The sequence below is a fragment of the Arachis stenosperma genome, chromosome 3 (assembly GCF_014773155.1).
Source record: "Arachis stenosperma cultivar V10309 chromosome 3, arast.V10309.gnm1.PFL2, whole genome shotgun sequence".
In the NCBI taxonomy this organism is placed as follows: domain Eukaryota; kingdom Viridiplantae; phylum Streptophyta; class Magnoliopsida; order Fabales; family Fabaceae; genus Arachis; species Arachis stenosperma.
This window is the reverse complement of record NC_080379.1, coordinates 1,887,973-1,914,964: the sequence shown is the minus strand read 5'-3', so window position 1 is coordinate 1,914,964 and position 26,992 is coordinate 1,887,973. Positions and strand designations below refer to the sequence as shown.

General features: G+C 31.1%; 3 protein-coding genes across 3 annotated transcripts; 1 reads left to right on the top strand and 2 right to left on the bottom strand.

Annotated features, from left to right (window-relative positions):
* Window positions 1–3,440: 3,440 nt before the first annotated feature.
* Window positions 3,441–13,102, bottom strand: LOC130968890 (phototropin-1-like). The gene is made up of 21 exons (XM_057894373.1): window positions 12,282–13,102; window positions 11,959–12,141; window positions 9,955–10,046; window positions 8,909–9,224; window positions 8,536–8,746; window positions 8,150–8,220; window positions 7,773–7,879; window positions 7,562–7,611; window positions 7,369–7,473; window positions 7,221–7,280; window positions 7,052–7,141; window positions 6,893–6,969; window positions 6,506–6,671; window positions 6,295–6,398; window positions 5,509–5,558; window positions 5,310–5,416; window positions 5,078–5,200; window positions 4,854–4,905; window positions 4,459–4,571; window positions 3,763–3,903; window positions 3,441–3,678 (listed from the first exon to the last, which is right to left on the bottom strand). Exons 1-21 carry the CDS (start codon window positions 12,794–12,796, stop codon window positions 3,574–3,576), a joined length of 2,838 nt encoding a protein of 945 aa, XP_057750356.1. The 5' UTR covers window positions 12,797–13,102; the 3' UTR covers window positions 3,441–3,573.
* A 5,292-nt stretch (window positions 13,103–18,394) lies between these two features.
* On the top strand, window positions 18,395–20,813 carry LOC130968868 (uncharacterized). The gene is made up of 3 exons (XM_057894343.1): window positions 18,395–19,474; window positions 19,618–20,160; window positions 20,567–20,813. The coding sequence occupies exons 1-3, from the start codon at window positions 18,542–18,544 to the stop codon at window positions 20,672–20,674; spliced, it is 1,584 nt and encodes a 527-aa protein (XP_057750326.1). The 5' UTR covers window positions 18,395–18,541; the 3' UTR covers window positions 20,675–20,813.
* A 2,482-nt stretch (window positions 20,814–23,295) lies between these two features.
* On the bottom strand, window positions 23,296–26,904 carry LOC130968869 (probable serine/threonine-protein kinase PBL7). Its single transcript, XM_057894344.1, has 5 exons — window positions 26,625–26,904; window positions 25,640–25,893; window positions 25,300–25,489; window positions 24,817–25,208; window positions 23,296–23,813 (listed from the first exon to the last, which is right to left on the bottom strand). The coding sequence occupies exons 1-5, from the start codon at window positions 26,719–26,721 to the stop codon at window positions 23,514–23,516; spliced, it is 1,233 nt and encodes a 410-aa protein (XP_057750327.1). The 5' UTR covers window positions 26,722–26,904; the 3' UTR covers window positions 23,296–23,513.
* Between the last annotated feature and the right edge of the window lie 88 nt (window positions 26,905–26,992).

The following is a 26,992-nucleotide window of genomic DNA, read 5'->3' as shown; positions in this document are numbered from 1 at the left end:
AAGATTTTTGGGCATGATCATAAATCAATTCATGTTATAGTAGGAAGTGCCTACTGATATTGACTCTTTAGAGTGACTCGAAGATTCGACCACGCTATTATGCCATTTGAGTTATAATTTATTGATAATATATCTTATTTTTTTTAGTTTATTGTATATTATGTATAGATTTTTATTGACTGAAGGCTCCATCTTCTTAATATAATATTTGGACTCGATTACTTTTCACTACACTTACATTGTTATATGGAATGGCTTAAATTTGTTTAAAGTAAAAATTAATAGTTTGTGTGTACTTTAATCTGTAAAAATCAAACATCACCTTCTTAAACATGTTTCTAATTTTGGATCTAGCAGATAGATGAAGTTCCTTTCCAATCTAATGTTTATTTAGAAATAAAAAAGTAAAATATTAATGAGGGAAACCAAACAAAAAACAAGTGGGAGTTAGTTGGAAAGTGATGGGAGATTATTGCTGCCATGTGCATACAACTGCCTTCCTTCTTCGGAAAACTCTTTTTTTGAATACATTGATTTGGCTCTCATTTACATACAAATTAAACAGATTCATCACTCTCATCTCTAGGGACAAAATAAATAATAATTATTTTTTTTTTCTTTGGAACCTCATTGACGTGCTGATCCAAATTACAATGATCTTGTTTCTACTAAATAATTATTTACCTTTTATATCTTTATATTATATTATAATTTTTTTTATGTTCAATCAATTTTAAGATATTATCTGCTTTAACACACTAAGTTTTCCTGTTTTATTTTTATTATTCAACCAATCAAAAATTGTCTAAAAAATTATTCACATTATATATTTTATTCTTCTTTTATACTGATATGAAATTTTATAGAGTTCCATTTAAAGATTTATCGTCGATTATTGCATGTATAAGATAAAATTTAAATTCTTAATTTTTATTTAAACAGATTAATAAACTAATTTTTAGACCAATTCAATTTGATTATATATATTGTTAAATATGAACATGCAAAAAATAAGATTAATCTATTAACAATTAAATACTACAGTTACGGGAGGATTATTACACTTGAAGCTGGCACCTTAATAATAATTAAGATTCTAGTAAACTAACTTCTTTTGTTAATTATTTTTCGAGATGTACAAGGATTTGTTGTGTTTTTTTCTTTCATGTGAATTACTTTATTGGATCGGAGCAAGTGCTTGAAACTACACAATGGCCCCAATTATTGTGGCAATAATATACATATTATTAGACAACTTAGTTAAAGGGGCACAAACATTAAAAAATTTGTCGCAAATCTTGATTATTAATATCTGCTGAAAAGTTGTAGGTAAGTGACATATCATGTCATGATTAAATTAAAGGACTTAATTATATTATAGACAAATTTGATGCATGGTGGGATTTCTGTCTCATTAAAATAAATTAGGCAAAAAATAATTTCATGATCAATCTTTGAGGGTTTTATTAGTAAATTATACAATAATGAGTATCTTATAAAATAATTATTATTTTAAATTTTTTGATATATTAAAAATTATATATTTAAATGTATTAATTTTTTAACCAAACTTTATAATGAGATTTATTTTAAAGTCAAAGAAGATGTCTAATGAGTGGAGAAAGAACACCTTGGTAATTTATCTACAAAAATAAAGAGGATATACAAAGTTGCAGAAACTATAGAAGGATCAAACTCATGAGCCATACCATGAAGTCATGGAAAAAGGTGATAAAACGGAAGTTGAGAAAAGAGACACAAGTAACAGAAAACCAATTTGGATTTATGCTAGATCCACCACCGAAGCGATATACCTGTTAAGAAGGATGATAGAGAGGTATCATAGTAATAAAAGGGGTCTACACATGGTGTTTATTAATTTGGAAAAAGCGTACTATAGAGTGTCAAGAGAGGTCTTATGGAAGGTTTTAGAAAAGATGAGAGTAAGGATCGTATATATTCGTGCAATTAAAAACATGTATGATGGGGTCACAACTAGTGTGAAAACTCAAGGTGGTGTGATAGAGGAATTTCCTATTGGTATAAGATTACACCAGGGATCATTCTTAAGTCAATACCTTTTCACATTAGTCTTAAAAGTACTCACAGAACACATTCAGGAACTCGTACCATGGTGCATGCTTTTTGCCGATGATATCGTCCTTATGGGAGAGTCAAGGAAAGACCTAAATAAGAAGTTTGACTTATGAAGAGAAGCTCTAAAAGTATATGGTCTGCGTATAAGCTGTAGTAAAATGGAATATATGGAATGTAAGTTTGGTTTGAGAAGGGAAAAATCTAACATAGAGGTAAAGATTTGAGAAAACATCCTACGAAAAGTTAAAAGTTTTGAGTATCTTGAGTGCATCATACAGGATAATGGAGAGATTGAACATGATGTAAATCATAGGATCCAAGCAGGTTGGTCAAAATGGAGGAGTGCATCTGGTTTTATATGTGACAAAAAATTGCCTTTAAAATTTAAAAGTAAATTCTATCGCGCTGCTATAAGACCGGCTATGCTTTATAATACGGAGTGTTGGACGGTCAAAGGGAAGTACGAACATAAGTTGAGTGTGACATAGATGAAGATGTTGAGATGGATAAGTGGTCATATGCGATTGGATAAAATAAGGAACGAAGATATAAGGGAGAGAGTTAGAGTAGCACCCATTGTGAAAAAGATGGTAGAATCACATTTCAGGTGGTTTGGACATGTGAGAAGAAGACCGATAGAACATCCAGTCAGGAGAGTGGATGAGATGGAAGTTGGACAAGGGGTGAAATGCAGAGGAAGACCTAAGAAGACTATCCATGAGGTGGTCAAATAAGATCTACATATAAACGGTTTCTTTGTAAACATGATACACGACAGAGTTCAATGACGTCGTTTGATTCATGTAATCGACCCCACCTAATAAGACAATACTTTGTTGTTGTGTTGACTTTTTAACCATAGAAATGGTTAAAATAATGGTGATTTTAAAATAAAAGAATGCACATAAATGATCAAACTTTGATAATCAATGAACTGGCCCATCTGGCCAACACCAAAGCAAATAAAAGAGATCATAATTCCATTAACTTTTCAATAAACCTTCTTATTATATATCATGGATTCTATGCCACAATTTGTAAATCAGATACAATTTCATCATCATTTGATATATAGACCAAAAGATAATAATTTAGCTACTGATTCCAATTGTATAATGAATAAAAAATGAGACATTCTTAGATGCTAATAGAGTGCTTAAATATAATGCACTCCGTGATATTACTAATAAATTCATATTTTAGCTAAATATACAATACAATAATATATATAGAATTTAGATAACATGTCACTTTATAAATGGCATGATGAGTATAATTTATTAATCAAGTACTTTATAAATTTACATAATAATTTTTATTATTATATAGATAAATAAATAGATAGATATACAAAATTTAATTTCGATGCACTATATAAAAGAGTTTAACTAAATATGTAAAATAATTTACACTAGTGTGCATCAAAAATTAAATTTTACATATAATCATAGAGAGATAATAAGAAGAACATTATTTCTAAAAGATATTTATTTCTTCTATGTCTGAATTTACATCTTTTACTTGCTCTTCTTCTTCTTCCTCAGTTTTCTCAAATAGAGGAGCATCAAGTGTAGGAGGATTCTGAAAAAGATGATTATAGTATATGATGAGCATTAATTAATTAATTAAAAAGTAGCTAATTATTATAGTTATGAATGTTACTACCATGCATCTGACAAGGGCCCAATTGACACCACGAAAGAATGAGTGTGTCTTAATTTCATTAGCTCCTCCTTGTGAACCCATTCTGCTTTTTGGATCTTTTTGTAACAATCCATATATTAAATGCTTTGCATGCAGACTTACCTGCATAATCACACACTCCATTCTTATTAATATTATTATTGAGGTTATTTAGATTATTTTATCAGAGTCATTTTAAAAATTTTATAGATTTAGCATCCGGACTTAATATAGTGTTTGTAGTATAATGGCTGCAACACTTCATAGTAGATGTAATTATTTAAAAAAAAATAAAGTGAAAAATAAACTTATTAAGATTTATATTTTAGATAAATTAATTTTTAAAAAAATATTAATAAAGTCTTTTAAGATAATAAATTAATTATAGGAGCTATGTGTGTCTATATTTGTTATTTTAAAAAATTTTATTGGTATTTTTTTAAGAATTAATTTATCTGAAATATAAATTTTTAGAAATTTATTTGTTACTTATTCTAAAAAAATCATGAGAAAATATTGTTATATTATAAGAATATTACATGATCAATAAAATTTATTATTTTTAATTAATATTTAATCAACATTCTATACTCTAAATATTTAATTTTAAATTTTAAATCATAATAATAAAAATCTACAAATTGGTAAATAATTATGATGGAAATAAAACAATCTCACCTGTTTACTTTTGGGAAACTTAAGATCCTTATTGAGAATATTTGTAAATGTTTTTTGCCTATTCTTTCCTCTGAATGGCGTAAATCCATAAAGCATTTCATATAAAAGAATTCCTGAAAAAAAAAATATTATTGCACCAGATCCAAACAAATTCTAAGTAGGATTCATGATTATAAATATAGAGAATAAATAGTGTAAATATTTTATGTGTCAAGTTATATATTCATGTAAAAATGATAGTAAAAAATTATGTTAAATAATTTAATATTTTTTTTATTAAACTACTTAATATAATATATGATAATATTCTAATAATATTTTTATATAAAAATATATTTTTATTTAAAGACTTTTATTTATTGCAATATTTTTTAAAAATAAAAAACAAAATTTACCTAGAGCCCACCAATCAACAGCACTAGTATGGCCTGCACCAGTTACAATTTCCTGCACAAGAATTGAATAAAATTGTCGATAAAAATTGGATGAATGTGTATTTAATTAGCAACAAGCTTAATTATTAATAAAAACACATTAATCATATCATGTATGTGATGTATGCTTTTATATATACATAATCTTGTATTGATTTGATGAGCAGAAATAATTAATAACAAACCGGAGCTATATACTCTTCTGTGCCAACAAAAGAATTTGATTCTCTTATAGGTTCTGCCAAAAATATTGGAGTTTCTGGACCTTTTTGATGTTTCTTCTTTTCATTTGTAATTGGAGTTATAAGCTGTGAATATATATATATAAGAATCAAATATAATATAAATGAAATTAGTTCAATCATCAAAGGTATATTAATATATCTCTTAATTAAATTGAGATTATTATTAAGATACCTGTGGTTTGCTGGATGTTAAACATGATAAATCAAAATCTGTTAGAGAAACATGTCCATTGCTCTGAAGTAACACATTCTCTGGCTTCAAATCTCGGTAAATTATTCCTGTATTAGTGTATTCTCACCAAATAATTAACAAGTTTTGTCAATTAAACGAGAAGTTAGCGACATCATTAGTAGTAGATAAGAGACTATACCTTGACAATGAAGGTACTCCAATGCAACCACTACCTCAGCAGCATAAAATCTGTTATTGTTATTCAATAGAGTTAGTGATTAGTATAAAGAGTTTAATTTTGATGTATTGATAGTGTAACGCGTTTTACACGACGTGCAATTACATTCGTTTTTTGGATGATTATTCACGCGATCAATTTGAAAAGTAATTATTTTTACTGATGTGGTGTTACGTAATTGAATGTACGTTACACTGATATAGTACATCAAAATTAAATTTTTAGTATATATAATAGCTGATGAAATGAGAATATACATAAATGAGATTTAAGGATCTTTTGAAGAGAATGTAACTAAAACATAAGATTCAAGCAGACCGGTCAAAATTGTAAAATGACCGAATATATTTAATTAGTTTAAGCGAAGTGTTGAGTAATTAAAGATAAGCATGGGCATAAACTTATAATTTAGTGGGACAAATATAAAGATATTTAGATGAATGAGCGGTTAAACTCATATAGACAAAGAAAAATGAGGATATAAGAAAAAAATTGTAATAGTACTTATTAATATAAATGTGGTAGAATATTATTTTAGATAGTTTGTACATATAGAAAGAATATTGGTAGAACATCCGATTAAAAGGTATATCGATAACGGAAAATTGAAGAAGATCTTACACAAAATTGAAGAAAATTTGTACATAAACGGTTTTACTATAAATATAATACATAATGACATTATTTAATTTATATAGTCGATCTAGTGAGGTAAGACTTTGTTATTATATATATATGTATAGGTACCTGACAGCATCTTCCTTGAGAACCTTAGATGGCTGGCGATCAAGAAGTAGGAATAATTCACCACCAGGGCAGTAATCAGTTATCAAACAAACATGGGTTTGAGTCTGTATATATGATGTCAAATGCAATAATCAGAAGCTAGTAAGTATTTGAATGCATTATATATATTCTCTTTTAAATTGAAATGATAATAATAATAATAATAATGAACCTGAAAGGAAGCATATAAAGCAGGAAGAAAAGGGTGGTCCAACATGTCAAGGATTTCTCTCTCAGTGGAAGCTCTATGCACCTTGTTTCGATTCATCATCACATCTTTCTGCATTGCCTTCATTGCAAAGTATTGTCCACTTCCACATAGCTCCACCAAATACACACTTATGAAAAAAAAATAATCCAATAAATAATCAAATCAAAATTCAGAAGAACAATATTTCTTGACATTAAAAGATACTATAAGAAATTGTTGGAATAGCAACCGTTTTTAGCGACCTATAAAATCGGTTGCTAACAGCGACCGATCAGATTTTTTTATGTCTAAAAAAGGATTGGTCGCTAAATCGATCGCTATTCTAGTAATTTCTTATAGTGGACCTACCTGCCAGTATCTCCTGCTCCCAAAGGTTTTATTGGCCTAAAATGCTTCAACTCTATCTGTTCTCCACTATCCAAAATCTGCAAAAATCCCATAATACCCTCATGATTTACCCTTAATTAATTAATTAGTGGAATATTTAGTGAAAAATTAGTAACAAACCTTTTGAATAGCTGCCCAAGCAGCAGCATCTTTTCTATGAGGTTTAGGGTGAACAACTTTTGAATGGTTCATCCATAGATCTTCTGGTTTCTGAAAAGGTTCATGCATGCAAACACATTTATGAGCACTCAATAATAACAAGAGTGGCCAAATAAATATAATTAATTACCATATTAGCATCTGGAAGTTCTCTAACAGCATCATCAACATTTTCAGCAGTTTGTTTTACCTGATTAACACAGATACATACCAACAATTATCCAATGTAAAATAGAGAGAATTGCAAGAACTAATTAATGATTAGAAATTAAACAGACCAATAATTGTCCCTCTTTGGCAGTATCATCTGCAATGCAGTTGTGAAGAGGCTCCAATTGTTGGCTACCATCAAGTTGAACACCAATAAAATACTGAACTTCTCCCTGTTAAGAAAAACACAATCTTAAAACTGGTTAATTAAATTTAGTGTGATTATCTATGTGTGTGTGCGCGTGCGCGTGCGTGTTGTACCTTCTGATCTCGCATAGGTTGCAAATGAAACAAGTTCCAAAACTTCTTACCTGAATTATTGAGTAGAAATTAAGAATCTTCAGTGGCAAGTAGAATAATAAGATTTACATTGTAAAATTTGTTATTTTTCTCTGTAGAGTGTAGACTACAGAGTAATCAAAGGATATAGAAAGAATAAATGTTAATTAAAGAAGCTTATATTAATTATTACCACTCTTTGTATAATTAATGAGCTGCACAGTGATTTCTATTTGGTTGTCAATGGCCTCTCTAATTTTTCTCACTGTGGCTCGATCAGTTTCAGGTCCTTGCAGAAATCTAAAATCAACCAAATAGAATCAAGATTAAAATAAGCATCACTATGATCATAGAAACAATTATACATATAATAATTGAAGCCTGTGAAAAAGTTAGAAGCATAATTAATTACACAATGAAATTTATTTAATGCATACTTTTAGGGACTAAATTTCTACCTTATTTGTATGTCATAATATAATATATCTATTATGAACCAAAAGTAAAGTAAGTAATGTTGGTTTTTCATTTTCATAGTAAAAATTAATTTAATGCATGCACATACATTACCTGCAATTTCTTCCCAAGATCTCTTCTCTACTATACTCTGTAAGTTCCAAGAAGCTATCAGATGCAAAGATCTGAAAAACCATACACAAACTTTAGCTTCTTCACCATCTGCTGCAGAATATTTAGAAGACTTTTCAAATTGTGAATTCAAAAATAATTATTTTTACTACTGTGAAAATATACTATTTGTTGTTTATATAAAACTCTTTTATACTGTCAGTAATGAAAATTAAATAAATTTATGTCAGTATAATACAGTCGTGTAATCACATCGTTTTCTTGAATGATTATTCACGCGATTAATATAAAAAGTTATTATTTTTACTGATGTGTCATTAGATAATTGAATGGACGTGTAAAATGACACAGTAAATCAGTGTTATTACTATAGGGTTATCAGGTAGCCTTGGATCTGTAATAACAAAGTTCTTCTCAATGCGTTCGAGTGTGGTAGCAAGATCAAAGCCCTTTCTCTTTTCCCTCACATTACACTCGTCATAATCTCCTTCTTCATTATCATTATCATCCTCCTCGTCACTGTCCTCGTCAGCTTCATAGTTAAAACTTTCATAGTTCGACATACTTTTCCTAATCAATCTGTTACATAATATAGCAAAACAAAATAATTTCAAAAGATGAAGTCTAAAAATTATGATAGGTCTTTTTTTGTCTATTTTAAATTTTTTTTATCATTTTCAATTGTTTTTGTTAACGTATGAATCTTTCGAGTACAATTTTAGTAGTTTATAGCATACATACCCGATGAAAGAAAGGCGACGGCGGGAGGTAGTCTTAGTATGTTTGTTGTTGTTAGGAGGAAGAGGAGGAACGCGAGAGAGCATTGAGTTGCTTCTAGAATGTTCTGAAAGTGATTTACGTGTAGAAGAAGTAATGATACTACTATCTGATTTTCTCCTTAATAATGCTGATCTTGGAGGAGCTGCTTTGTTGTTCTTCTTATTATTATTATTGGAGTCATTAGAGTTTGTGTTTGATTCACTGAGCCTCTTCATCTTCATCTTCATGGCTTCCACTAACTCTCTTGCTGAATTCCCTGCCTTCTCTTTCTCTCTAGCTGCATTTGCATAGTCATATATATTTCTATGTTATTATTACAAATTTATTAATAATTGATAATGCTAGAGAGAAAAAAAATTAATTTATTTTATTTAATATTTATTAATTCTGATAACAACTAATGAATATTAAATAAGATAAATTTTAATTATTTTTTGTTAATTTTTTTTATTATTGAATATTTTTTATTAGTAATGATATATGATTAAGTTTCAAGTTTTTTTATTTAATTTGTTTATTTTAGTTCTCACTTCCTTTTATTTGAAAAAAAAATTTGTCCACTTTAATAGGCCTATCGTTTCTCATAAAACGATTTATTGCGAAAATTTTAAATATTTATATTTCTAATTGTTATATGCTTTTTCCTATCAAATAAAATTTGTGGGATAAATAATCTATTACTAATATCATAATTATACTGCTAAAAATCTAAAATTTATTTCTTATTCATTATAAAAAATATAGTATAAAAAAATAAAAAGTATTCATATGCAAAATTTTTACAATTTAATTAAAACAAATTCTTACATATTATAATTATATAATATGTAAAAGAGTAACATTGAATAACCAACAAAATTTATTATTTTTTATTAATATTTAATCAATATTTTATCCTTTAACTATTAAATATCAAATCTTAAATTTTAATAATATAAATTATTTATATATTTTGAACTAATTTGAAGAAGTGATTTGATGAAAAGGAGTGTAGAAAAGTTGCATACCGGCATATCGAATCAATGATTCAGGGAGTCCATTGGGGCGTAACATGTTTTCCTTTGACCCCTCTGTGTGCTTGCTAACCTCCACTAACATTCTGCCACGTACCCATTTTCCATTTTTCATTTTCATGCAACGTATGTTATTATAAACACACATCATTATGTTACATCTATATATATATGAGTTGTATCTAAGATTCTAAGTATCAAACAGAATGAAAATTCACACATAGTTATTTTTATACTGTTTAGGGGTGTTCATGGATCGGATTCGATCTCTATATTCGTGGTGTTTATTCGAATTCGATCCGTAAAACTTTCGGATCGGATCGGATCCGCATACTAATTGGATTGGATTGCAAATTTTGTGTTGGTATTTGTATATCCGCGTATCCGCAAAAATAAAGAAATAAATAAATAAATATTTTTTTTATGTTTTATTTCAACTAACAATTATCATATATGTTGCATTATTTTAATTTATTATTTAAGAAAAGTATGTTAATATTATTTTAAGAGTAAACATATTTAAAAGAATAGAAAAAATAAATTTTTATTGATATTTTTTAAAAAAAAAATAAGCTTTTAAAAATATTTTTGTGTTTTACGGATATATCCGATATCCGATCCGATCCGCAGCGGATCGGATCTAACCTTAAAAACTGCGAATATTGGATCCGATTCGATGAATTTAATGCGGATCGAATTAAAATTTTGGCCATATCCGATCCGATCCGAAAACACCCCTACCACCGTCAAACAAATTATTTATTTTCCTTCAATTTGAAAGAACTATTTCAAAAGCGTAGTATCAATTCAATTCTTGCTATATAGTACGTAACATTATATTCCTATCATGGTAGGACCATGTTTACATAGACCTATCACGATATTTAATTTGTGCAGTCACTAAATGTTATTTATTAATATATCCAAACCCTACAAACAAGTAGTAATAAGTAGATATATGATATATCCGAAATTTGACACAAGAAGTTTATTAATAAATAGAAAGAAAAAGAAATCTCTGAGAGAGAAAGAGAGTGGTCATTATCATAACTGGGATTCAATGGGGGCCTCCCCTAACTCTTATCCTGTGATTTCATATAAGACATACATTACTTATATCTATAAAATGACTATACCAACTAAAAGTCATCAATTGTTTTTGGACACTATATCTACAAGGTCCCAAGCTCTATATACATATGCATATGCCCCATCAAATCAAACCAATATAGTCAAGACAATGACATATATATGATACAAATTACAAATATCGTTAATAGCCAGCTATATATATATATATATATATGCTACTTGATTCAATTATTAATATACCTCCAAATTAAAATGAAACAATTTAGGACGTAGGATATGGGAAAGTATAGTGGGGGCTAATTAACCGACAATGAGTTTTTATATATGGTGACTTATTCATACTAAGATATTATTATGTAAAAATAATATATTTGATTAAATTATTTAATATAATAATATTATATTTTATTTATTGTTTTCAACAAATACCAATGCATTGTGAAAAAAAAAAGTAATGTAGCATTTTCTGAATTCTAAAATTTAAATATTAAATTCTAATTTCTAAATTGTAATTTCTAAAATTTTGAATTTAAAATTCTAAATTATAAATACTAAATCTAAATTATTAATATAAAATATAATAAATAGTTAAAAAAAATTTTGCTTAATAAAAAATAAAAAAATAATAAATAGCACATTGACCTCTTATTTCAAAGATAAATAAATTATAGATTAATTAAAAATATAAAAATATTTTTCATTTTTTAAAAATAAGACATCTAAATTTTTTTAAGAGATTAATTTATCTTTATATATTTTAAATAAAAAAATTTAAATGTCTCATATTTTAAAAAATGAATAACATTTTTGTATTTTTAATTAGTAAAAAAGTTATGTATTTTTAAATTAAAAAATAAAAAATTTATTTTTTTTAATATTTAAAAATTAATAAATATATATAATTACCCGACAAATTTGAGGACATTTCCATCATGGTCTTTGATTGGAGAAATAGTGAGAAGGTTCCAAAAGGGAGTGCCATCTTTCTTGTAGTTAAGCAACCTTCCACAATAGCTTGTCCCCATGTTCAGAGCTTCCCTTATCTTTTCCACGTCAGCTGGATCTGTATCTGCCCCCTGTAAAAACCGACTGCACGCACAACACACTCTCAAATTTAATTAATGTGTAGCATACAATTATTTTTATAAAATTACTAAATAATTTAATTAAATATGTTAAATTAACAAGTTCACGTAACCATGTAGATGGAGATAGATAAGAGTGGATACCAGTTTCTGCCAATGACTTCTTTGGAGGTGTAACCAGTCATCTTGAAGAATCCAGCACTCGCATACAGAATTGGATAATCTGCTTTCATGGCGTCCGAAACTACGAACGTCTGTTGAAACGTCGACAGCGCAGCTCTAACATCCTCCGATACACGTGGCACTCCACGCGCCACCCTCACTTCTCTACTACTACTGCTGCTGCTACTCGCTCCGCCGCCAACCTCCCCGCCTGATGTCCGAGGCGCCACTCCTCGCGGCTTTCCTGTCTCCTCGTCCGTCTTCAGCACCAGTCCCCACTCCGCCGCCCTCTGCGCCGCCGCCTCCGACGGAATGGACGCTTCTGAAGGAGCAGATTTCAAAGGCTGAGATCGCAACGGCGATGAGATTTGCGGCGGTTTCTCGTTCGAAGAAGGGTTGGACAACACTTGGAGCGTGCCGCTAGGGTCTCCCCGAAACGACGTCGTTCTGTTTGACGGCGACGACGATGTTTTCTCCTCCATATCCCTCTGTAGCATCAACCAAATAAAAATGAGGAGTTTAATTATATTATTATAACCTGAATTAGTAGTTGTAGTATGAAATGGGAATAATAATGGGAGGGTTTAATTTTAATGTGCAACTAAGTTATGTATATATGGTAGCATTTTGTGCTTAGGTTAATATAAATGATTGTGTATGTGTAGCTGAAGAGACTAATGTAGTAGCAGTTGCATATGCATATTTAGATAAGATGACTCGATGAATTTTGTTGTTGTTGCTGTTGATTCTTCTTATAGAGGATTTGAAGGGGAACCAATTATAGTGGGGGCCGGGTATACTGATTGTGGTGGAACGAATTGAAGCATGCATGTCATTGTGATACATATATTTTATCATGACAAATGTGAGGAGGTCAGTAAATTTTATAATTTGTAGTTATTAATTAATTATTATTAGTCATTATTATTATTTTTAATAATATAAAATTATATTTAATAATATAAAATTACTCATTCTTTTTTTATTAATTAAGTGCTAACTAAATTTTAATAAAAATATTAACCATAAATTTCTTTTTGAGAAAGTATGAAGAGTCAATGGAATATTTGTATAATTTATACAATTAAGGTTTATGGAGTATTAGAGATATAATTATTAGTGTTACTTTTTTTTCATCAGCTAAAACTTTTGGGATGTGTGGTATTATGACATAGTATTAGAGCGCTAGATCTAAAAGGTAAAAAATTTGATCCTTGGTGAACCCTAAAATCAGTTTAAGCTTTTGGAAAATGTTTATTATCCCTAGTATTCGAATAGTTATTCTAGGAATGTTCATTTTGTAACTCAATTGTTCATTGTAAATAGTTTATTATCTCCTTAGCGAGACTCTTTTTTCTTTTATTATATACAGTAAAATTCAGAATTAAGATGTTATGAGGACCTCAGAAATGGATGGATTAAAACGTGTGGAGGAGGGAGAGTAATTAAGTAAATTAAAGATGAATGGTTTGTTTTGATCGACACAAATTGGTGCAACAGAAATTAAGACTATGACAATGTTTGCTAATTATGCCACTAATTATGCCAGAAGAACAGTACCAGGTTTCTGTGTTTGGGACCAGCCAAATCCCATCGAGACAACAAGGACACCTTTCGGATTATAATTGAATTCAATCTCTCCATATATATCAATTATGCATCAAAGGAATGTTCCGATCCTTTATATACAGTAGTGGTATAGTAGAATTAATATATTAAAAAAAAAACGAAAAAATAAGCTCGTAGAATGCAATAAGATTGATCTTTAGAAGACGCATAGAATGCGATAAAAAAGAGGGCACATAAAACATGATAAGAGTGTAAATGAAACTACTAAAACAGAAATTATTAAAACAGAATGTAAACAGAACTATCGAAAAAAAACGCAAATAAAATTATAAAAAAAAAATACAGACAGACCATAATGACTATTCCATAGTAATATTCAAGAGTTAAAAACCTTCCTCGCTCTATCTCACAGGGATAAAACAATGATTCTTCTACTGTTTCTCTTGCTTCCTTCATTATTCTTAACCTTTTTTATATTACCTTGAATCATTTCTTCTCCCACCAGCAGTAACAAAATGTTAAGTCTTCTTAATATATGTATATAAAAAATACTTGGAGGCACCAAAAATCAGTGACCGAATCCTCCATAATGTATTTATATATGAATATATATACAATTTAATTTATTTTTAATATATTTTTTATATTTTAAAATATATTCTACAATTAATAATAATAATTTTAGTGATTAATTTTAATATATATCCAGTTTGATTATATATATATATTACATGTTATGTATAAACTTTTTACTGGGCCTATATAACTTTTTTCCGAAAATTTATCAGGGAAATGAACAAAAAAAAAGAAAAAAAAAAGAGGGATATATAGCATTATTCACAAAATTGGAGCTTGTCACAAAGATATGATTGATTGCAAGGTCCACGTGAGACCACACATTATATGTCTTCTACATTATTAACTAATATATATGATTTTAATTTCGTATAAAGTTGCATGCCAAAAGTTAAAAATAATTTTGATGTAGTGATGAATAAACGTAACCGAATTTCAGTTAATTCAATTCCTTGATCATTTTCAACTTCGTGGTGATGTCTATAGTTGGATACCTAGGACATATAACTAGATAAGTTATACTTCAACTATCAATCAATCATAGATACCTCCCAAGTCCCAAGTTGCAAAAAAAAAGAAGGAAAAACATTATATTATTCAATCATTAAGTCAATCGTTACATGCTAGAGTATGATAATTGGTTGATGAGATGAGATGGATTTGTACATTTAATTAAGTTTCTAATTCCAAGCAAATAAATATCTCTAGAATATAATTAAAATCTATATATCTATTAATGATTAATACATGATTTCATATAAAAATAATTTTCATAAAAAAATAATAATTAAAATATAAACATGTTATATTAAACAGTATAATAACGATTCTCAACTATTTTTTATTGCCCTAACCTTACCTAATAATAACCTGTTCGCATGCATACATGGCTGAAACTTTGTTTTGATTTTGTGTAAAAGAATGTTGCCTTCTTCGGACACTATGCCACCTTGTTATTCATTGTCTAAAATGATACTTTTTAGTTTTAATTTTTTGTGAATGTTTAGTATGATGAATAGTGTATATATACGAGACAATACAATAATGTCAAAATAAAATGAATTATCCAACTCATACACATGTATATTAAAAAATGAAGATAGTAGATAGAAACGATGAGTAGGCGATGCCCCCAGAAATGTTGGTGATGAGGTCCCATAACCATGTGATGAATTTTTATATGGGAAAGTATGGAGAAGCCAATAAAATATTGTACAATGTGTATAATAGAGGTTTATGGAATATTAGAGATATAATTATTAGTGTTATTTTTTTTATTAGCGTAAGTCTGTGGGATGAGTGGTATCATGACATGATATTAGAGTTTTAGATCTAAAAGATCAAAAATTTGATTGTTGATAAATTCTAAAATCAACTTAATCTTTTGAGATGAGTGATACATAAGTACGAGGACAATTTTTTTTTTCAATCACGGTCAAATATGTTCAATAATTATCTAACTTTATGAATAACATATATAGTTAGTCCAAAAATTCTAAAAAACAATTTATATTTAGAGTAAAGGTCAAATTATCTAACTTAGTTAAGAGAAAGTCAATTCTCTCGGCTCAATCACATTTTGAATTATACTACGTACACCGAAGCGAGGAAAAATAAATACTACGTACACCGACTCTTTCATTATTATATGATGAAATATGAAAGTTTTATTAAAAGGAAAATATAATTTTTGGTAGAGATGTATATGTTCATGAAAATATATGTATATATGAACGAGAAAAAAATTTAAATCAAATTTTTTATTTTTTTACAAGTATTTAATATCATTAAACTAATAATTTTATTTGCTAATAATTTAAATAATATTTGATATTACGAAGTGTTAATGACTAAATATTATGAATGAAAATAAATTTATTTTTTACAAATTAGGTTAAATTGATTAGAATGTAGGCAAAAATCATGCAAATTGAAAATTTTAAACAAATGAATAAAATTAATAAAAAAATTCATCTGCAGTTATTTTTATATAAAACTAATAGTAAAAATTTATTAAATAATTTGACATTTGATTAAATTATTATTTAATGGTTTTTGATTATCAATTTCATATGAAATAACTACATGTGAATGTTTCCCGTAAAATTAAGATGAAATTTAAATAAATAAATAAAATTAGGAAAAAATTTACTGTTTTCATGTGAAATTTAAAATTAGAGCACTAGATTCGAAAGGTCAAGAGTTCGATCCTTGGTAAACTCCAAAATCAGTTTAAATTTTTGGGAAGATATTTATTATTCCTAGTACTCGAATGATTATTCTAGATAGTATGGGGATGTTCATTTTGTAACTAAATAGCTCATTGTACACATTGTATAAATAGTCCATTGTCTCCCTAGCGAGACTCATTTAATTAAATTGTCATTTAACAATGTTCGATAATCAATTCCACATAAAGACAACTATATATAAATTTTCACTATAAAATTAAGATGAAATTTGAAGTCTATCCTCTCTACCTGTCACCCAAGTGTCGCTTGCCTTAGATCACTTTCAGATTGCAGCAGTTCCTTCTAGTCCTGAGTGAATACTATATAGTGAATGGTGATAGTACTTATTGCTCTTCATATAATTGGACTTTTGGTGGCGACAAGATCCTCACATTATTATTCATTTGATTATACTGCCACATGGGTTCTGTCGTTCATTTTCATCCCTAATAAGGAAATAAAGACAAGTGATGCAGAGATCCACATACAGCAAATGTACGTGTGGATCTGGGAAATTAAAATAAATCAGGAAAATTAACAGTAAGGACCACTAACATGATTCGAAATGTGAGTCGATTGATGCCGAATCTAATCGAAGGTTAAAGTAAAGTGGCTAGGTATTAAGGTATATATATGAGATATCAAATCAAAATAAATCTGAATTGAACAATTGAGCTCTAATTCTAATAATCTTCATCCGCACAATTATATGTTTTGTTCACAATTTTTTATATATTGTTTTCAATTTCCAATTTCCAACATTGATACTTTAATATGTTGTTTCATATATTATTTTTATCTTTTCATAAACAAAGTGATAGAAGAGAGTTAACCCTCATTGATACAAAGATATTGCTCATGGACAAAGATAGGAAATTAGGAACACATGAATATATATCATCATATTATGCGTCTAGTTAATTTTATAAGCATTAAAGTTGTGTAAATATTATATTTAAAAAAAAAAATTCTTTCTTTGTTGTAAACAACTTTGGCCTGTAGAATACTATGTCCTACCAAACTAGTATGCTGCATGAAAATAGGTCAACACGACCAAAATCACTAATGAGCCACAGTTGCGACACTATTTTTATACAGGAAAAATATTATATACATTATTTATTTTTGTGTACTTTTATTATATATTATTTGTTTTAGTAATAAAAATAATTGATAAAAATGACAAATTTATTTTATGCCACAAAAAGTATACAAAATATATAAAAGTGATGCAAATTGCAAACATATTTCTCTTTATACAATTGAGTCCAGCCCAAAATTTCAAAAGCATGAAAGAAGCTGTCCACAAAGATATGATAGAGCCATAACAAAAACAAACGATAGAGCGTTTCAGCTAATCTTTTTTTTTTTTTTGGTAAACTTTGAGCTAATCTATGAGAATGCGTTTTTCTTCTGGTAAAAAAATTCAGAGTAGAGACCAAGAAAAAAATAAAAAATAAAATAAACCCAAAGGATGATCCTTGTTCGAATTGGGACAAAGATTGAGGTACTAGTACTACATGTTAGAAACCAAACATGTAATGCAACTTTCAACGTTGCTTCCATTTTAACCGCATTCAACTTCGCTTCATGACACAATAACCTTGGCTTAGAAGCACACCCACAAACATCTAATCCATAGAGGAAACAAAATAGCAATGCCCCCCTGTCTCTCTCTCTCTCTCTCTCTCTCCTTCAGTGCGATCCGAACAATTCTGAGTTTGAATGCCTTTGTCACCACCACCTTTCTTCCATCCCTACACTTGGGAGCTGAAATAGTAATGCAACAACCAGAAAGGAACTGAGGAAGCTAAGGACTAATTAGGAGGAACAGATTAATCTCACAGATTAAACTGGAAGAACCAAATGCCCTCTTCTTTCAGGCAACGCTTCATCACTTGGTTCATCCTTGTCATGATTTTACTATACATCCTATATTCTTCCAATCTTTTCCTCTTCACAGGCAACAAGAAAAATTGTCCCACGGCGGTGCGAAATTTAGAAGATGAAAACGCCACGGATGAACGTGTACTTGAGATTGCTAATAACATTTCCACAACTATAACTGCTACGGTTGAAGATACTGTTGTTCATGATGAAGTGAAAAAAGAGAAGGAAGAGGTGGTGGTACCTGTGGTGGTGGAACGACAAGAAGAGGAAGATGAAGAAGAGATACCCATTGAACAGTTATCCCAAAGAGATGACACAGAGCTTAAGCACATTGTTTTTGGGATAGCGGCATCATCAAATTTGTGGAACATAAGGAAGGAATACATCAAGGTGTGGTGGAAGCCTAATCAAACAAGAGGGGTGGTGTGGTTGGATGAAAAAGTGAAGACAAATCCAAGCGAAGGGTTACCACAGGTTCGGGTTTCAGCGGATACATCAGAATTCAAATACACGAATAAACAGGGAATGAGATCTGCATTGAGGATTTCAAGGGTGGTAACGGAGACGCTGAAGCTTGGGATGAAGGATGTGAGATGGTTCATGATGGGAGACGATGACACAGTGTTTGTGGTTGATAACTTGGTTAGGGTTCTGTCCAAGTACGACCACACACAGTTCTATTATGTTGGAAGCACATCCGAAAGCCACGTCCAGAACATATTTTTCTCGTATGCAATGGCATATGGTGGAGGAGGATTCGCTATAAGCTATCCATTGGCTAGGGAGCTTGCAAAGATGCAAGATCGTTGCATGCAGAGATACCCTGCATTATATGGCAGTGATGACAGAATGCAAGCATGCATGGCTGAGCTAGGTGTCCCAGTAACCAAGGAAGCTGGCTTTCACCAGGTAAATTAGAATGAATCTAATGTATGTAAATAGATGCTATATCTAAAACAAAGACAGCGGTGGTTATATTTAAATAATTAGTGATTATTCAGAAAGGATCGGGAATTGAAAATTGCTTATATCTATCTTGGTTGCTTATACAGTATGATGTGTATGGGGACCTGTTAGGACTTCTAGGGGCACATCCTGTGACCCCACTAGTGACATTGCACCACCTCGATATAGTGCAGCCAATATTCCCAAGCATGAATCGAGTGGAATCACTACGACACCTAATGAAAGCCGTGAAGCAAGACTCGGCTAGCATAATGCAACAATCAATCTGCTTTGACAATAAAAGGTATTGGTCCATTTCAGTTTCATGGGGATATGTCGTTCAGGTTCTCAGGGGAGTCATGTCCCCTCGAGAGCTAGAGATGCCGACTCGGACCTTCCTGAATTGGTACAGAAGAGCTGATTACACTGGATATTCATTCAACACAAGGCCTTTCAGCAAAAACGCATGTCAGAAACCTTTTATTTACTACATGAACAGAACTCGATATGATCCAGTCAGAAAGAGAATTATTGGCACTTATTCTCGCTTGAGATCCAGGAGTCTTGAGTGCAAGTGGGAGATGGAGTCACCAGAGAAAATCAATACCATCATTGTTTCAAAAAGGCCAGATCCTCTCCGCTGGCAACGGGTAGGGATACTCCAAACCTCATTCATATGCATGCTTAGTATACAATAATGACACAACTATCAACTTGGTTTGTTTCTTCAGTATATTTTTAAAATTCTCCTATAGCAAGAAAACCCATAAAAGAAAGTGAAAACGAAAAGATTGCTGTGCTGTATGTCATTTATAGCTTAGCTCTATAATTAGCTATCTAGCTTATTTCTCACATTCACTATATCTTGAATGCAATAGCAGCAGTGTAGCATATTAAATTCAAGCATGTAAAAATTTCTATATCTTTTCATTTCTATCAGAGAGTGTACTTTACTATGACATGTTTGTGTTGACATATTTTGTGCTAAAATCAATATCAAAACATTGAGATACGATTCTCTTACTGACTGAACCATATGCTTGTATTATTTTGCAGTCTCCAAGGAGGGACTGTTGTAGAGTCCAGCCATCACGCAAGAAGTCAACTATGCGCCTATGGGTTGGACGTTGTCGAGAAGGAGAGGCCAGTGAGTTGCTTATTTAAAGGCTAAACCCCGATCTTCCAAACTACTGTTAGTTTGCCCAAATTATTGGCCGTACCTGCATTAGATAGCGAACAGAACACAAAATTCAGCTATGCCATATTGATCATGATGTCATGTCAAATCTAGAGTTTCTACAGTTTTCACCATTTTTTAAAATTTATTGTATGTAAATTCAACAAAGCATGTTAGCAGCAGTTATAGTTTTCTTGTAATGCACTCTATGTAAGAAGTTCCTGAAATTCATCCAAAGAGAGTTCAAAATTCTTACCAAAAAAAAAAAAAACCCAATAGCACCAATCCTTCAATTAGGCGAACTTGCTGGATTCAAGTTTGTTTCGTCCTCGCCGGATGACACGTTTTGAGGAATTGAAGGAATCGGTGATGCTGTTGAAACTGCGAGTATTGTGAGATCAATACGAGAATCGTTAGGTAGCGGCATGTTGATCTGCCTTATGGTTGTAATCCTACCATTATTGATCTCCACATCAACTGCTTCAGAATAGAAAAAGGAAAAAAGATTTCACTAAACAAAAACGAACGTAATTCAATTCCAAATCAACACATACTTTGAGTGGCAAACCAATCAGTTTCAGCAAGCAATTGCATCGCAATTGATACTAGAAATTTGTGATAAATGCATTTTGTTCTAATTTAGAAGCACAAATGAACAATATTACTTGCGGCTTGTTCTATTTTAATATAATCTTGCATCCGAAATCTGAACACAAATCTTGAGCGTGATAACATGGCCGGCCAAATAAGGAAAGATAATAAGAGAATAAACATGAAAGAACATCACGCGCGATAGGAATATATGAGATTGAAGAAACAACGAAGGAAGTTACGTTGAGGTACCTGGAAAAGAGAACCACCAGAGAGTGAAGAGGCAGAGCAGAACGAGCGCGGGGATAGCATGGATCCATTTCTCCGGCGGCAATCGCGACGAGCGACTGGAGAAATCCCTCCGGACGGGAGCTGCGGTGCGGAGGTGGTAGATCGGGAGGCCGTCTAGGAATTCGTTGTCTTCAGTGGTCTTTCGGCGCTTGGTGTGCTGATTCTGCTGCTGTTCTGCGGCGATGTTGATGGCTCTGTGTTCGTCGCCCGTGAAGCGCGAGCTCGAGCTTGAAGATCTCTGCTGCATCTCGAAGCACGTAGAGAAGAAGAAGAAGAAGAAGAAGAAGAAGAAGAAGGGTGAAGAGCTATGAAAGTGGAAGAAGAAGCTCGTGATTTTGTTTTCTGGCTAGGGTTGTTACGCCCGTTAACAACTTTTTGGCGGGAAAGTGTCCGCATGTGCAACTCACGTGCTATACTATTATATTATTTGCATTGCATAATTCTCCTTTTCTCTTAAAAAAATATATTCTCTTTTTAATAGTGTTAAATTTGAGTTATAAAATAGAAAATAACTCATACTTAGGTAAATATATAGTTTCCCACTTTCTGGGATCAAATTAGTTACATTCATACCACAGTTTAAGTTAATATCAATTAGAGAAGTAATTTTTTTAAGTTAATATTATTTATTTTTATATTAAATCTTCAATTCTAAAATTTAAAATTTAAAATCTAAATTCTCAAAAAAAAGCTTTTATAATTAAAAAATGACTAATATTAACTAATTAAAGATTAGTTCTCTATATTTATTCATTTTAAAGATTTTTTTTGCTTTTCATTAAGAATGAATCGATTTATATTACATTATTACTAGTAAATACATCAATGTAATCTGATACTTACGTAATCAAAACATGAAATTATTTAAATTATAGTTATTGATTTGTATTGTTTATCGTTATGGCACAAGTGCACAACACCATTCAACAAGTTGGATCATCATTTTGTTTGCTTCTCCTAAGATTTGTCCAAGTGGTTTTAGATTTAGTGTTTCAAACAAATAGAGAAGACTTCTTTGAAATATCAACTCTAAATTCAAACTCAAGATTGCAACTAAAATTTGTCACTTTTTTTAAAGAAAAAAAAAATAGTTTCATGATATTTGTCATGCGTTGTGGTATCCATTTTTTACTAGGAGACCACTTTAATAAAGACACTAAAAATATATTTTTTTAAATATTTATATATGTTATGTTATTATTGAACATCTCTATTAAACCGGTTAATATTTTTTTTAATAAATCAGAACAAAATCGATTTATTATAGCAATAATAAACTTAATTGTTTGTATTATAATTATTAGACCCAATTTGATCAAATCGAATTAAATAATCTAAATCAAATATCTTTCAATTTTTTGATAAAAAAAACAAATATATCTCTGACTTTTTGTTTTACAGACATTTAAATTCCTAAAAATTTAAAAATACAATTAGATCCCTAAAAAAATGGGTTTATTGTTATTGTTATAAAAAAATTAATTTTATTCTAATTTGTTAATAAATTAAAAAATAATCAGTTCATTAATACGTCCAATAATAATGCAGCACGTAAACATCTTTACAAAAAGACATTTTACGCATCTTTATAGAAGCATTCCTATTTACTAACATATAAATCATTCTTCAATATTTGGTGTGGATTCCCATTGAGATCTATTGAGCATGAAACATGTTTCAAAATAAATTACCAAAAGAAATACAAAGAGAAAAGCTATAGTAGAGATCATGATGAAAGGAGCTGAGAAATTTTATAGAACAAGATAAGCTCGAATGTACACCAAGGAGTACTCTAAAAAGGTGATTTTTTTTTTGGGTTCTTTTTTCTGTATGTGAAAGACTTACATTTGAGGCACCAAGTTATCTTTCTATCAAACAAAAATTGATAACTAGGCACATTCACATTATGAACAGAGACAAATATACCAATCTAACCTACCTTTCCTAGTTTACAGATTTCTCTGACTCATTCTCATTACCGTCATCATCCCTTCTCGCTTTCGGAGAATTCGGACCTCTTCTAGAGCCCTGTACAGGAGGAATTTGAGGATCATACTTCTGCGATGCGAGGTAGTTCAGAGCTGTGACGACGTCAACTATAACCGGCCGCATGTTAGGCTGCTCTTGAACACACATCGCCGCGATAGCAAGAGCTTGGTATAAACCTCTCACGGGGTATTTCCCTTCAAGCAAAGGATCGACCATTTGTGAGAACTTCCTCCGGTCTCTAAATAACGGTCTTGCCTGAAAAACAAATAACAAGTACTCTTAAGTTCATAGTTCTCGAACTGGTAACTGAACTTCACACAAATCATCAAGCAGAAAATAAATTCACAGCATACAGAAATGAGATAGAATGCGGTATATGGAAACTTTTTAATGCTAGATTACGGCATCAGACAGCCGAAGCCGGTTACCTTAAAACAAACAAGGGCATGAAAATTAGAACACATTATTTTTCGAGAGACTAACAAAGGAAAGGCATACCACCAAGCATTGAGCTCAATGTGGCAGAGAGGATGTTCACCGTGAGAGCTCAGATCGGATTTTGTTTCCTCACCAAGATGCTTGATGGGCTAAGGTTAACCCTAGGCACCGCTTTGCACAGCGTGGAATCGCTCGAGCTCTTAAGATGCATAGTCCCCATGCTTAATACATGCATACATAGTATTACCTTTTTGTAACAGTATTTCAAGACTATGGCAAAACATTGAATGTACCTTCTTTCAGACTAATTGATTAAAACTTGTAAATTTCATATGACAAAAATTATAATCTTAGAAAAAGTGCGAGGGGGATGGGGTTTTTTTTATGGTCAAGCTCCTAACTAATTGTCTAATAGTTTTTGAAGGGGGAAGTGCATAAAATGAACAAGGATCGGAAAAAATGTCTAGCTGCCAAACTTTACGGTGTCCCTGAAAGAAAATTCACAACAAAAAAGAAGCTGATCTGTCTGCAATGGTTCAGAAGAGTCAGTAGTGTCCTATAAATCCCTACTAGGATATTTTAACTAACTTCCCATGCCAATTAAATTATAGGACACCATCGAAAATTCGAAACATGAGAGAAGATAACAAAGAACTAACCACAAACTTGACCAAAAGTAATACCACGGATATACAACTAATTATGCTTGCAACTCATTTGTTGGCAACAGCAATTCGACAAGAACAATCACTACAAAGGTAAGTGAACAAACAAGGAGTCATCAGTTAAGTATAAATATAGGTAAAGAGCATTGACATACCCAAGCAACCAGATTTTGTTCTTTGCCGGATTTCGTATGATCAATGGCCTTCCTGCCCGTGATGAGTTCCAAAAGAACAACCCCGAAGCTGTAAATATCTGACTTGAATGTCAACTGACCTGTCATCGCATAATCCGGGGCGCAATACCCGTATGTACCCATCACCCTTGTTGAAACATGTGTCTTGTCACCACTCGGGCCTACTTTTGCCAACCCGAAATCAGATAACTTGGGATGATACCCCTCACCTAACAAAATGTTAGAGCATTTCAAGTCACGATATATGATGGGAGGCTTCATTTTATCGTGCAAATACTCCAACCCCCTAGCTGCACCGGCTGCTATTTGCATTCTTGTATTCCAATCAAGTGGTTTTTTACCGGGCGGAAGGTCTACAGTTACCAGAAAGAGGAAATGAAATGTACCAGAGACAAAAGAACATATAATTGTATTCTATAATAAGAAAATTGAGATAATATATACCTAGCAAATGATGCTCAAGCGATCCCAACGGCATATACTCGTAAACCAACAGCCTCTGATCTCCATCAGTACAAAACCCAATCAGCTTGACCAGATTAGGGTGGTCTGCCTTACTCAGTGTCAACACTTCGGCGGCAAATTCCCGAACTCCTTGAAGTCCATTAGGGTCTAATTGCTTAATAGCTACAACCTACAAATCAAAGAAACTATAAACACGCAATCTAACATGATGCCACATGAATCCATTAACCTTATAAATATGCAAGTAAATGACAAGAGTAGAATCAGGTTCAATACATCAGCAGTTCCATCTTTTGCTCCCAACTTTTTTTTCACAAACCTGGTCTATTCTCTGCAAGTATCCTTTGTAGACCTTGCCGAACCCTCCTTCGCCCAAAAAGCAATCCAATGCAAAATTTCTGGTCGCAGCAGTAAGTTCGTCGAAAGTGAATATCTCTGCCCGACTACCGCTGTCTTCTCCTTCAATGGAAACTTCCTGTTTCATATTCAAATTCCTCACATCCTGAGCAAGTTGATCACTCTTTGGAGTATCTTCTTTCTTAACATTTGGTTTCAATTCAACTTTGACCTTATCTGCAACACACCAAAGACCACAAAACAGAGAGATATCAAACAAAATAGCACATACAAAATTGTTTAAAGAAAAAATATAAGAAAAAAAAACCAGATAATGCAGCCACCAAAGTTTGAAGCCAAATAAGGCACAAAAATAACAATTCACACAGCTTGGGCTTATGGATCAAACCATCAACCAGAAAGAAAAAACAAATTGAGCTTGATGATGGTGATGACTATGATCATTATTACCGAGCCTTAAAAAATATACCGTTCAACGTTCAAAACTCATTCAATGAATTCCCAGAAGAGAGAGAAAGCTTATTAAAGTTAGCAGAAACTGCCATAAAGGTGCGTTACAACCGAATAACAATTACTAAAATTAATTATGTTGTTGGAAACAATTCAAACAATACCAAAGTGTAATCTTTCTCTTTCTTTTCCCCTAAAAGGTAATAATTCCAGTGAAACGCGCTTTCCAAATTGAAAACACAGAACCATTCAACAATTCTCACAAGAAAAAACCCAGTGACTAAAAAAGAACAAAACTTTGATCAGTCTAAGACATACCCACAAGCCACAACCAATAACTTCATATTAAAACAAACAAACCCATTTAGAAATTAAAAAAAAAATCATGATCACAGATAATGGGCACAACAAAAATGGTGCCTTTTTTCTGTGTCAGTGAAATGCATTTCATAACAGAAACATTCAAGTAAAACACGAACCGAAGACAGAAAATTTACCTGAAGGAGAGAGATTGGAGGGTTTTTGAGTGTGGGTATAATCATCAGTCTCAAGCTTCTTCTTGCTTGATTTCCCTGACAAACAAAAGCAATTCATGTTCTTTCTCTAAGGGGCTGTATCTATCTATGAATCTATCTGAGCTTAGAAGACAGAAAGAAAACCCCCCAAGAGAATGAACAGGGAAATCAAGAAAGAGTGTTATAGAAAGTGAAGCTTAGAGAGAGAAAGAAGAGAGAAGGAGGGGTTTTGATGGAAGTTGTGGGCAACGTTAGAGGGTCTAATATATTCGGGGGTTCAATATGAGGTGGAAATGAATTCTAAACAAACAAATGTGCCACAAGTCACATAAGAAAACAAAGTACTGAAA